Here is a 12,860-nt window from a genome sequence, read left to right as displayed (position 1 = left end):
TGCACTATCTGAAAAAGCAGTGACAAACTCATGCTCACTCTAAGGAGTGAAGCCTGTTGTGTGTTCTGCCCAGCAGGTAGTTAAGTGGACAGGGCTGGGCCTTCCTCCCGACTCAGATCCCAGAATACGACACACTGCTGACCAAAAGCTGCCAGCCAATCAGAGGCTGGAAGCTCTTGTACTCAGCAGTGTCACAGAAGCAGCTGTGCCTTCTGCCCGAACAACACTGTCAGAAGTCCCAGGACCCAGGAAAAAGGTGAATGTGGACCAGACAAGCAAGGATGACAGAATTCCTTCCCTAAAGGAACCAGATGGGTTTGTAATACAATTGATCATAGCTGTCACGGTCACCATTACTGAGACTATCTTTATATTCCTATTTATTCATTGAATTTAAATTCCAGCAGTTGATGGGATTTGAATCTGTGTCTACGGCACAAGTCTGAGTTACTAGTCGACTGATATTACCACTACATCACCATCTCCCCCAACTCCTGTAATCAGGAACATGACTGAAGCTGACTTTGTCTGAAATCTGTGGAAGAGTTTAACTGGACAAAATAATTGCCATTAATATTTATCATGCAGTGCATTTGCAATTGGCACCTATGGTAACGGTGAAAAGTTAGTGCTAGCCCTGATTTTACTGCTACAGCCGCCCCAAAATCATAGGCGGGCGAGGCTCGCAGAACGGCATTCCCGTTGGCCTCGGGCGCGATTTTACGAGTCCGGGTGACTGTGCCGGTAAAATCAGCACCACTGTCAGGTATAAGTTTAAAAGGTATAGGTTGTGGGAGTGATATTAGCAAATAGAGAAAATAACATCCAATTGTGTTCTTAATTTTAATCTTATTGGAAACCTACTTCAAGGACAAAAATAAGAAAACCTAGCCCACAAGAAAATAGATTACATAAAAAGGTTACTTCCAAACATGTGGAAACTGCTAAGAAATGTGGTGCAAAGTACACAGTAACAGACACTCAATAGACACTCAAAATCCAAGTCAACCCTTTGGTCTTCCACATTTTATAATACCTACCTTTTGCTGCTTCTCTTTCAAAGCCAGTTGACTTTTTAACCTGTCTACTAAATTCTTCATGGTGGTGGTGGGTGCCTTTGTATTTGCTTGTTTCTGAGCCTCCAGTTCAATCTGTAAGCACTGCAACTCTTTCTCCATCTGCAGCTGGGTGCACCTCAGCTCATCTATTTCACAGTGAAGCTTCTTGACCTCGGTAGCATGCTTTTCTTCAAGACTTGAAATAAAAGATTAACAGAATGTTTCAATGCTCCAGTGTCCATTTTCAAGTAATGATCCAATTCCCTTTTGAATGCTATGATTGAATCTGCTTTCACCACATTTCAGCCAATGCATTCCAGATCCTAACCAATTTCATAGCCTTGTTGATCTCTGTTAAAGTTTTAAAGTTTCTTTCTTAGTCACAAGTAGGTTTACATTAACACTGCAATGAAGTTACTGTGAAAATCTCCTACACTGTGGCACCTGATGACGTATACTGAAGGAGAATTTAGCATGGCCAATGTATCTAACCAGCACCTCTTTCAGACTGTGGGAGGAAACCGGAACACCTGGAGGAAACTGACGCAGACACAGGGAGAAGTGCAGATACTGCACAGACAATGACCCAAGCCAGGAATCGAACCTGGTCACTGGCGCTTTGAGACAGCAGTGCTAATCACTGTGCCACTGTGCTGATATTTTTAATAACCTGCTCCATTATCCCTTTGCTCCTCTGCCTTGTACTTCACTCTAGAAGGAACTGGTGCCTGATTAAACTTACTCCATTAAAGTGGTGGGAAAAATTTGTCCTAAATCTGCTACAGTGAAAGGACTGCTGCACAAGTAAGCACGTCACGCTTTCCACAGTTTGAAGCTTCTACAGTCTTTCACAGGCAGTGTGTTATTTTTGAATTCCCATCACACTATGTGGGCACAAACCAATTCTGCTTGACAAACAGCAACTGAAATGTTATGGTGATGTTAGCAGGGAAATACTGGCTACCATCAGGTTAATGGCATTGATCTTGCGAAGAAGGGTACAAAATGCAGCTCTGCCATGATATAACTTTTGTGTGTGCACTTTCACAAGGACATCAACTTAAAAGTAAAGCTAGGACATACAGGGGGAATGATGTCAGTAAGCACTTCTTCACACAAAGGGCAACGGAAATCTGGAATTGACTGTGACGGGGGAATGGGCAGTGACAGTTGAAAAAAAAAATCAAAACCAAGGCTTTAGGTCAGGGTATTAAGGTGTAATGAACAAGGGTGTGTAAACAGAATTGAGGTGCAGATCAGCCATGAATGATAGAACAGGTTCGATGGGCTGAATGGTTTACTTAATTCCAAGTTGCTATATGTGGTACTTAAGTTCTTCACAATTTACCACCTAAGCAGGGCTGCATGATAGCATGGTGGTTAGTACGGGACCCAGGTTCGATTCCCGACTTGAGTCGCTGTCTGTGTAGACTTTGCACATTCTCCCCATGTCTGCATGGGCTTCCTCCGGGCGCTCTGGTTTCGTCCCACATTCTGAAAGATGCGCTGGTTAGATGCATTGACCCGAACAGGCGCCAGACTGTGGCAACTAGAGGATTTTCACAGTAACTTCATTGCAGTATTAATATAAGCCGACTTGTGACTATAAAGTTTTACCCTTACATTGTGAAGAATATCAGCAAATTTTAATTTATCTCAAAATTTTAAAAAATGACATTTGAAATAACTTTTAACGCAAAGCAAACTGGGTTAAAACATATATGCAAATTATGCAATGCCAGAAATGAGCCAAAACTAGTTCAGGATGTGTGCTTACATTGCTTTTTCACAGCTGTGTTCCTTCATTTTCAGCTGAGTGATATCTTTCTGCTTCTCGAGTTCCATGGTTGCTCTCTTCAATTTGTCCACCAGTGCCGACAGTGAACTGTCCTGCTCGGTTACGGTCTGTTCCAGCTCTGCCAGGCGTGCCAGATGTTTGGACGTTGGAACTGGAGGGGACGGTTTTTTCATCAGCTCCTGTTGTGAAAACAAAATACTCTATAGTTTTGTCACTGGATCGCCCATGTGCCCTTCTTTCCATTATGTAATTCTCTCCACCAGAAAACCTGCCCTTCTCGGTCTTTCCAGATTTTCTGTTTTCTTGACATACAATAGTAGAGTTTATTCTTCAGTTAGATTCGTAGTGTGTGGTTTTTGTGCAACATCTTCCAACATCAACCTTAGGAGTTCAGCAGGTCAAAGGGTGCAGGTGAGCAAGAATCTTCTTCACAAAGTGGAACATTGACACTCCAAAGGTATGTTAACATTGATAATAATTCTCTGGGAATGAATTGCAGTAACTTTTGGGCAATTGGGATTAGCTTAATGGTTAAAAAAGCGGGCAGCATGGACAAGTTGGCTGAAGGGCCTGTTCCCATGCTGTAAACCTCAATGACTCTATGACTATCTCCATTTTGAGGTCACTCATGTCAACCATAAGTCTCTATGAATAGTATATTGATTATGTTTAGTGTGTGAAAAGAGCACAATTAAACAACAAAATAGGTGTAAAGAACATCAAAATTTGTGGTGACAAATAGAGGAAGATAGGCAATCTGTCATGTGTGATATGGAGTGCAAGATCACTATTAAATTGCAATGGTAAATTATTGAAACAGTGCGAGGGAAATGCTTCGAGTAATTTAATGCAAATAAATGGTGGCCTGTGCTTCCAGTGAGGAACCTGGGGACTGAGATAGGAAACATCCTAAAATCAGGGCTACAGTGTAGTAACCCTGTGTCTAAGTTTGGTTCCTGGATGAAACTGCCTCTTGGAATCACAAACCCACCCAAAGAGCCAATAGCTGCATTGCCCTGAATTGCCTTTCTGGTGAAGGGTGCCGAAAGGTTCCCCGCAGATAAAAACGGTCTTAGTCGTTTTTCTGGTTTAGATATTCTCTGCAGCCTTAAAAAGAAATTCAATGAAATGTTAAACTGAAAAACTATTGAAGGTACATCAAATGAAGAACTCTAATTAATTTCATGAGATGTTGCTTGTAAAAGAATTGTTCAAAACTTTCAATCATTATTTTTGCTGATAAAATGATCAGAAGAGTTTAAGTTAAACTAACCATTGCAGCTTGTTTAAATTTATTTAGTGATGCATCTGCGTACGAATCCAATTTCAGGTGCAAAACTTTAAGATCTTCTTCATGTTTCTTTGCAGCTTCTTCTTGGTCCTGTTCAGTGTGGGGAAAAAACACATTGAGTAATCAACATGTCTTGATTGTGATTCTGGCATTTGGTTTTCAGATAATTAGTGTTTGGCAAATCAGTACATAACTGAGTATTTCAAGCAACGATTTGGCTCTTCTTCCCTGCCTATCCAAAGAATCACAGTAATTTAAAGCAGAAAAGTTGCCTCTTCAGTCCATTGTTCTTTTCTTTTTGCAAAAATTTAAAGGGCGAAAAGCTGCAGTATGCTACGGTGCAGAGGGACCTGGGGGTCCTTGTGCATGAGTCGCAAAAACCCAGTCTGCAGGTGCAGCAGGTGATCAAGAGGGCGAATGGTATGCTGGCCTTTATAGCGAGAGGGATAAATACAAAAGCAGGGAGGTCTTGCTGCAACTGTACAGGGCACTGGTGAGGCCGCAGCTGGAGTACTGTGTGTAGTTTTGGTCGCCGCACTTGCGCAAGGATATTTTGGCCTTGGAGGGAGTGCAGAGAAGGTTCACTAGGCTGATACCGGAGATGAGGGGGTTGGACTATGAAGGGAGACTAAACAGACTGGGTCTGTACTTGTTGGAGTTTAGAAGGATGAGGGGGGATCTTATAGAGACGTTTAAGATAATGAAAGGGATGGATAGGGTAGAGGTAGAGAGATTCTTCCTGCTTAGAAAGGATAGCAGGACTAGAGGGCACAGCCTCAAGATAAGGGGGGGATGCAGTTTAGATCGGAGTTGAGGAGGAACTTCTTCACTCAAAGGGTGGTGAATCTCTGGAATTCTCTGCCCGTTGAAGTGGTGGAGGCTACTTCACTAAATATATTTAAGAACGTAAGAACATAAGAAATAGGAGCAGGAGTAGGCCATCTAGCCCTTCGAGCCTGCCCCGCCATTCAATAAGATCATGGCTGATCTGAAGTGGATCAGTTCCACTTTCCCGCTGTCTCCCCATAACCCTTAATTCCCTTGTCTGTCAAAAACCTATCTACCCGTGACTTACATATATTTAGTCACGGGTAGATAGGTTTTTGACGGACAAGGGAATTAAGGGTTATGGGGAGAGAGCGGGAAAGTGCAACTGATCCACTTCAGGTCAGCCATGATCTTATTGAATGGCGGGGCAGGCTCGAAGGGCTAGATGGCCTACTCCTGTTCCTATTTCTTATGTTCTTTTGCTCAAGTAACCCTTCTCTCCTCACATCATCCTCTGCAGGACTGGTCATGCTAAATTGCCTCTTTTTGTCAGGGGGACTAGTTAGAGTAAATGCATGGGGTTATGATGATGGAGCCTGGGTGGGATTGTGGTTGGTGCGGACTTGACGGGCTGAATGGCCTCCATTTGAATTGGCACCACATCGACAAACCTCCTTCTGCATTGTAGGATTCTATGTTTTTTTTATTATTCATTTGTGGGACATGGGCATCACTGGCTGGCCAGCATTTATTGCCCAACCCTAGCTGCCCTTGTGAAGGTAGTGGTGAGCTGCCTTCTTGAATCACTGCAGTCCATGTTCTGTGGGTTGACCCACAATGCCGTTAGGGAGGGAATCCCAGGATTTTGACCCAGCGACTGCGAAGGAACAGCGATATTTTTCCAATTCAGGATGGTGAGTGGCTTGGAGGGGAACTTGTAGCTGGTGGTGTTCCCATTTGGCCTTCTAGATGGAAGTTGTCATAGGTTTGGAAGGTGCTGTCTAAGGATCTTTGGTGAATTGCTGCAGTGCATTTTGTAGATAGCACACACTGCTGCTACTGAGCATCGGTGGTGGAGGGATTGAATGTTTGTAGATGTGTGCCAATTCAAATGCTTATCTGTTCTTTTCCCCTTAAAAGGTCCAATGACCTCTGCATTAACTTTTGCAAAGCATTTAACACTATGTAAAGGAATGGTTCTTAAAATCTCTATGCCTGCTCAGTTATAATTTTAAATTCATGTAGCTTCATCACTGACTCTCCAACCAGAGGAAGTTGTCTTTTTTTGTTCATCGCATCAAAACCATTGGTATCTTTAATAAGCTCTCTGCACCAGTATCTCTTCTCTCCTGATAACTGTAGACTCAGAGATCTTTCTGATGTCATTGGGAGGCATAGTGGTATTGTCACTGGACTCATAATCCAGAGACCAAGGACAACACTAGAATCTCACTGCGGCAAATGGTGAAATTTTAATTCAATAGAAATCTGGCATTGAATGTCTAAGGATGATCATATCCAATATCAGAAAAACCCACCTGTTCACTGTTGTTCTTTAGGGAAGGAAATCTGTGCCAAGTCTGGCCTACAGTCCAGACCCAAGGCAATGTGGTTGACTCTTAATATCAAGCAAGCCATTCAGTTGAAGGGCAATAAATGTTGTCTCAGCCAGTGATGCCCGCATCCCATGGATGAATTAAAGATCAAGTAATTGAATACCGCATATCTGATTGCCACAGAATGCATGTATCTGCTTTCACAGGTGGACATCAAATGTTTCATGGACAATGTTTTTGGTAAGCAGTGGGCACATCATGGTAGCAGCAACTGAAAAGGTACAATGCAGACCTTCCACAAGTGGTCTGCTGTAAGATGCTGTGCTATCTTGCAAAAGAATTAAAGATATTTATCCCTCAAACAGATCATTAAATCAAATTATCCAGTCATTACCACATTGCTGTTTGTGGAGCCTTGCTGTGTGTAAATTGGCTGCCACGTTTTCCGTATTTTAACTGTGACTACACTTCAAACAGTACCTCACTGACTCTAGAACAATTTGGAATGTTGGAAATTGTGATAGGGGCTAAATAAATAGAAGTTTGTTTTTTTTCCTTCAACAACATAATTTTCCTGACCTGGTGAGCTCTTGTCAGCAATCGTTGGTACTTTTGCAGGACCTCCTCCTTCTGATCTAGCCTGGCCTGTAGATTAGCGAAAGTCTGATGAGCCACTTTCAAGGCCTTCCTGCTTTCTGTATCATCCTCTGACCTGGTGCTGAGGTCCGCCATCAGCCTTTCTCGCTCTGCTGTCGCAGGTAGGCGAAGTCTCAGCTCGTTTATAACTTGGTCTCGGGACAGCACATTCTGTTCTGCCTTCCACAAAGATTCTTCCTTTTCTTTGAGTTTCTGTGAAGAGAAAGGTTCTGCTAACAAATTCAGTCAATATAATACAAGTTAAGATTTGTTGAATAACCCAAAGAAAATTCCAGGAATGTCTTCCAACAGAATGGATTCCAAATTCTTAAGCTATTTCTTCAGCTTGCATGACTTACTAACGAAAAAGCACAATCCATTAGTTACATGTCGAGGTTTTCCAATACTATGACCTACTGGGGGTAATTACTTCTCCCACTGTGCACTCTGTCATTTTCTAATTTGCTTCTTTTTTTTGCTATGTCTTTCTATCATACACAAACTAAAAGAGAAAACATTTAGACAGGCCACACAAATAGCACTTTTGTAGCCCCGAGTTCAAACCCTACTTGCTGACCAGCAACATGTTATTCCAATTCTGAAGAAAATGATTACCTCTACTTTATCTTAACCTTGTCACTGCTGACTCCTTTATTCATGATTTCATTACCTGAGCATGTGGCCTTTCAAATTCCCTCTTTGTCACCTTCCAGCCTGCACAAACTCCAACTTGTGCAAAACTCCAACACTCACATCCCGACAACGATGAGAGCCTGAAATGTCGCTCCCATCTTCACTGATTTCATAAGAACATAAGAAATAGGAGCAGGAGTAGGCCATCTGGCCCCTCGAGCCTGCCCCGCCATTCAATAAGATCATGGCTGATCTGTCGTGGCTCAGTTCCACTTTCCGGCCCTCTCCCCATAACCCTTAATCCCCTCTCTTATCAAAAACCCATCAACCCGCATCTTGAAAATATTTAGCGAGACAGCCTCCACCACTTCAACGGGTAGAGAATTCCAGAGATTCACCACCCTTTGAGTGAAGAAGTTCCTCCTCAACTCCGTTCTAAAACGCCCCCCCTTTATCTTGAGGCTGTGCCCCCTAGTCCTACTGTCTTTTTTGAGCGGGAAGAGTCTCTCCACCTCTATCCTATCCATCCCATTCATCATCTTATACGTCTCAATGAGATCTCCCCTCATTCTTCTAAACTCCAACGAGTACAAGCCTAGTTTATTCAGCCTCTCCTCATAGCTCAACCCCCTCAACTCCGGTATCAGCCTAGTGAACCTCCTCTGCACTCCCTCCAAGGCCAAAATATCTTTGCGCAGGTGCGGCGCCCAAAACTGCACACAGTACTCCAGCTGCGGCCTCACCAATGCCCTATACAGCTGCAGCAAGACCTCCCTACTTTTATATTCAATCCCCTTCGCTATGAAGGCCAGCATCCCATTCGCCTTCCTGACCACCTGCTGCACCTGCAAGCTGGGTTTTTGCGACTCATGCACAAGGACCCTGACTCTCCTGACATGAAATTAAAAATGTTTTGTCTCTGTCTAGAATAAGTTTATCGGAGGAAATTTCTGTACATCCAGTACTTGATTAGGACAAGCAGTCTGATCATTAAGGGACAGTAAGATGTTGGGAAAGGTGTGGTGAGGTACAGCTGGGTGTTGTCAGCAATCATGTGAAAAATTATAGTGTGCTTTGAGTGATGTTGTCAAGAGATAACATACAGACAATAAGTAAAAAGATACTGGAGACTGGGTAGAAGGGGGATGTTTCTTCAGAAGGAGCTGTTCAAATGCAGACAATATAAACATAACAAAACTTACTCCAACTCATAAATTAAAGAAACGGTTTAATAAAGAAACTTCATTACTCCAAACTTGGCACCTTGCCCTGGGCCAGTCAGAGCTCCCCATATTCCCAACAGGTTCTTATTTATGGTAAGTCAGCTGTCCATCACATTGTTCTGTAATTGGTTCCATGGTTTACTGGGTCAGTTGACCCTTACAGCTTGTTACCATTGGTCACATTATATCCAGTACAAAGTTATCACCAGTGTTACATTCTAATGCGCGGGGGGACCACCAAATTGGGGAAGTCGAAAGGCAAAGGATGGAGGGTTGAATCTGCAACCCATTGTTTATTTTATAAAATGTTAGCACTGTAAGTTATTGCATGTTTCACTGACATACTTTACATCACAAACTATTAATTCTCAATCCTTCTTTTACCTCTTTTAGAGTCCTGCAGGTTGCTTGGGTTTCAAGAATTATGTAGACATGCTCTCTGATCTTTTGCAAAGCCATATTTAGCTGCTCCGGTAGTGGTTTGTTGGGGTCTGGGATGGAGCCAGTAGCTTCCTCAAACTGTCAGGAATGATACATGATGAATACAGCAAACTCTAAAAGACTGTTTGCATTAAAAACATGTTTTACCATATTAGATGTAGATGTACATTCTATTTCTCAAATATTCCTTCCTTCCAGAATGCCTGCTAACTTAACCAAGTAAGATTTAAAAAATACATAGTGAACTGGATGGCACAATACATTTGGTACTATCCTTTATGTAAAGAATTATTTTGATAAATTAGGAGAAACTGTTTCAATTGTGGGCAGGGTAATCAGTTGAAGAGACAGATTTAAAGACATTGACAGAAGAACGTGAAAAAATGAGGGTGTTTGTTTTAAGTAGCAAGTTGTCATGATCTAGAAGTCACTGGTTGATAGGATAGCGTAAATAGCTGCAAAAACAGCTTTCAAAAGGAACTGGATATGTACTTGGAAAGGAAACATTTGAGAAGCTATGGGGAAGAGCAGGGATATGTTATTATTTGGATTGTCCTATCAAAAATAAAAGCAGGCCAAATGGCGTCCTTCTGTGTTCCATCATTCTATGATTTATCCTGGGTTATGTGACTAAAAGCTGTACAAAGAGGTTATCTTCTCATTTATAGGATGCACAATCTGATTAATTGAAAATAATTATGACTTGTATCTTAAGTTTTACATGCATTATCAATAAGCCAAAGAATGCATCCACCTTTTGAGCAGCACTCAGTATTTCAGTATGTTGATGTTCGTACATATCCAACTGGTGCTGTAGCTCTAATTCTCTGCGATCCCATGCAATCTGCCGCTCTTCGTGAAGCTGTTGGAATTGGGCAAAGAAAGCAAATGATTAATCTAAAGAACAGGCTTCCTAAGGTGGTGGTGGACGCAGTTAATATTGATTCATACAAACAAAAATTAAAATGAATTCTTTAAGAAAGTAACACTTTGAGATACACGAGTAAATTAGGAAGTACCATGTACTTGGGAGGAACAGTCAACTTTGAACCAATGGTTCCCAAAGCTCTCTACTGTGGAATTTAAGTTACAACAATTGTGGAATTTAAGTTATGACAAACAACTCTGTCAAGTAATGCTTATCAGCAAACAAGGCCTTCAGTGAGGCCAACGCTTGCATACTCAGGGTAAGAAACTAATCTAACCTTGTGTCAGTTTCATAAACACTACATTTCAGGACTCAGCCATAGGATGAAAACAAAGACAAGTTATCATGAAAGATACCAAAAAACAAGATATATTGACATATTGTGCTAATGAAGGAGACAGTTTTCTATTAGGTATGAAAGGGCAAAAGGCTATGCTATGGTTGGTGGATGATGTATGCAAATAAAGGATTATAAATTCTCTTGGTTGAAAATACATACTAAACTGTAAGGCTATTGGTGTTTTAGCTGGCATGTTCTCTCTCATTCGCTAAGAAGTGCTATAACTGACACTGTTTGTGGACACCATCGTGAAATTCACTGTGCTAGCAGGTAATGAAAACTTAAAAGATTTGAGTACGCACTGTACATTGTCTGGTTAATCCTCAACACTAGCACTGGGGGTTTTGTTTGCCTCATGCCTGTTTTTCTTATAGACTAATTGGTAGCGATCACCATAAGTCAACCACTCACTTATGATTGTATTTCTCAACTAGCAAGATGTAGAAAGTGACCCCAGTGGACAAAATGGGCTTTGCAGTCAAGAAATACCAATATTGAAAGTACACACCAACTGTAAAGTTATTGGTGTTTTAACTGGGCATTCTTTCTGTGTGGCCAAATTCCCCTCCAAGTCGATTTTCAAGTTTGCTGATGACACCACCGAAGTGGGACAGATCTCAAACAATGATGAGACAGAGCACAGGAATAAGGTAGAAAATCTGGTGAACTGGTGCAGTAACAATAATCTCTTCCTCAATGTCAACAAAACAAAGGAGATTGTCATCGACTTCAGGAAATGTAGAGGAGAACATGCTCCTGTCTACATCAATGGGGATGAAGTAGAAAGGGTTGACAGCTTCAAGTTTTTAAGTGTCCAGATCACCAACCAGTCCCCCCATAGTTAAGAAAGCCCACCAATGCCTTTCAGAAGACTCCGTCAAATGGTCATTTGGACTCAAAATGTCAGCTCTTTTCTCCTCTTACAGATGCTGCCAGACCTGCTGAGATTTTCCAGCATTTTCTCTTTTGGTTTCAGATTCCAGCATCTGCAGTAATTTGCTTTTCTCCCATCCATTGACTCTGTCTACACTTCCTGCTGCCTCTGCAAAGCAGCCAGCATAATTAAAGACCCCACGCACCCTGGACATTCTCTCTTCCACCTCCTTCCATTGGGAAAAAGATACAAAAGTCTGAGGTCACGTACCAACCAACTCAAGAACAGCTTCTTCTTTGCTGCCATCAGACTTTTGAATGGATCTACCTTGCATTAAGTTGATCTTTCTCTACAGCTTCGCTATGACTGTAACACTACATTCTGCACTCTCTTGTTTCCTTCTCTATGAATGGTATGCTTTGTCTGTATAGCGCACAAGAAATAATACTTTTCATTTTCTGTTAATACTTGCGATAATAATAAATCAAATCAAATTTGTCACAGGTTGATGATATTCACCTTGTTTTGTTGAACTGTCTCTTCTTCCAGATTGTTGATGGTAAGTTCTTGCTCATTTATTATATTATTTAAGTATTTCAGTTCTTCCTTCTGGTTGTTTATACATCGGTTCATTTTGAGCTCTTGAAGGCGGAGATCTTCAATTTTCTTGTGCCATTCGATTACCTATTGAAAACAAAGTGAACGCAATGGCACAGAAAGATTGAAATTGGGAAAACAAAGAAAAGAGCAATTTGAAAACAACATCACCTAAAATGGCATGTCTACAAATTTTCAGCCAATGTCAAATCTGGAAATGTCCAAACAAGTTCAGGACACCAACTCGTACAACTGAACTTAATCAATTACTTACTTCCACATTTTGTGCAACTTTCCCTTCCACAAGTGTTACTGTTCCTGTAGTTAGGTAATAGTCCCAATTTCTGTAAGCTTCTCCCTTACAAATCCATAGGTCCATATTTAGACTAGAAACTACCAACATTAACTTGTCATAATGCTGTTATACTCTCCTGCCCCTGATAGTATTGTGATGTTTTAGTTTTGCATCTTTCAGCGATTTAGTCGGTACTTCAGGGAAACTTCCTTCTACATAAGAACATAAGAAATAGGAGCAGGAGTAGGCCAACTAGCCCTTCGAGCCTGCCCCGCCATTCAATAAGATCATGGCTGATCTGTCGTGGCTCAGTTCCACATTCCCGCCCTCTCCCCATAACCCTTAATCCCCTCTCTCATCAAAAACCCATCAACCCGCGTCTTAAAAATATTTAGCGAGGCAGCCTCCACCACTTCAACGGG

The 12,860-nt window shown here is 41.7% G+C and overlaps 1 protein-coding gene across 1 annotated transcript in view; it reads right to left on the bottom strand.

Moving 5' to 3' along the window:
- cep290 (centrosomal protein 290) overlaps positions 1-12,860 on the bottom strand; it is a 127,579-nt gene that overhangs the window by 39,862 nt on the left and 74,857 nt on the right. Inside the window, exons 32-38 of the mRNA XM_080191336.1 lie at positions 12,066-12,230; positions 10,159-10,266; positions 9,348-9,482; positions 7,051-7,320; positions 4,130-4,237; positions 2,836-3,035; positions 1,041-1,254 (exon numbers count right to left, since the gene is read on the bottom strand). Coding sequence (XP_080047462.1) covers positions 1,041-1,254; positions 2,836-3,035; positions 4,130-4,237; positions 7,051-7,320; positions 9,348-9,482; positions 10,159-10,266; positions 12,066-12,230 — 1,200 coding nt within the window. The remainder of the gene's footprint in view (positions 1-1,040; positions 1,255-2,835; positions 3,036-4,129; positions 4,238-7,050; positions 7,321-9,347; positions 9,483-10,158; positions 10,267-12,065; positions 12,231-12,860) is intronic.

This window comes from Carcharhinus amblyrhynchos, chromosome 6, assembly GCF_965287045.1.
Source record: "Carcharhinus amblyrhynchos chromosome 6, sCarAmb.v2.hapA, whole genome shotgun sequence".
Taxonomy (NCBI): domain Eukaryota; kingdom Metazoa; phylum Chordata; class Chondrichthyes; order Carcharhiniformes; family Carcharhinidae; genus Carcharhinus; species Carcharhinus amblyrhynchos.
The sequence above is the reverse complement of the archived record's forward strand: the minus strand, read 5'-3'. Positions and strand labels throughout refer to the sequence as shown.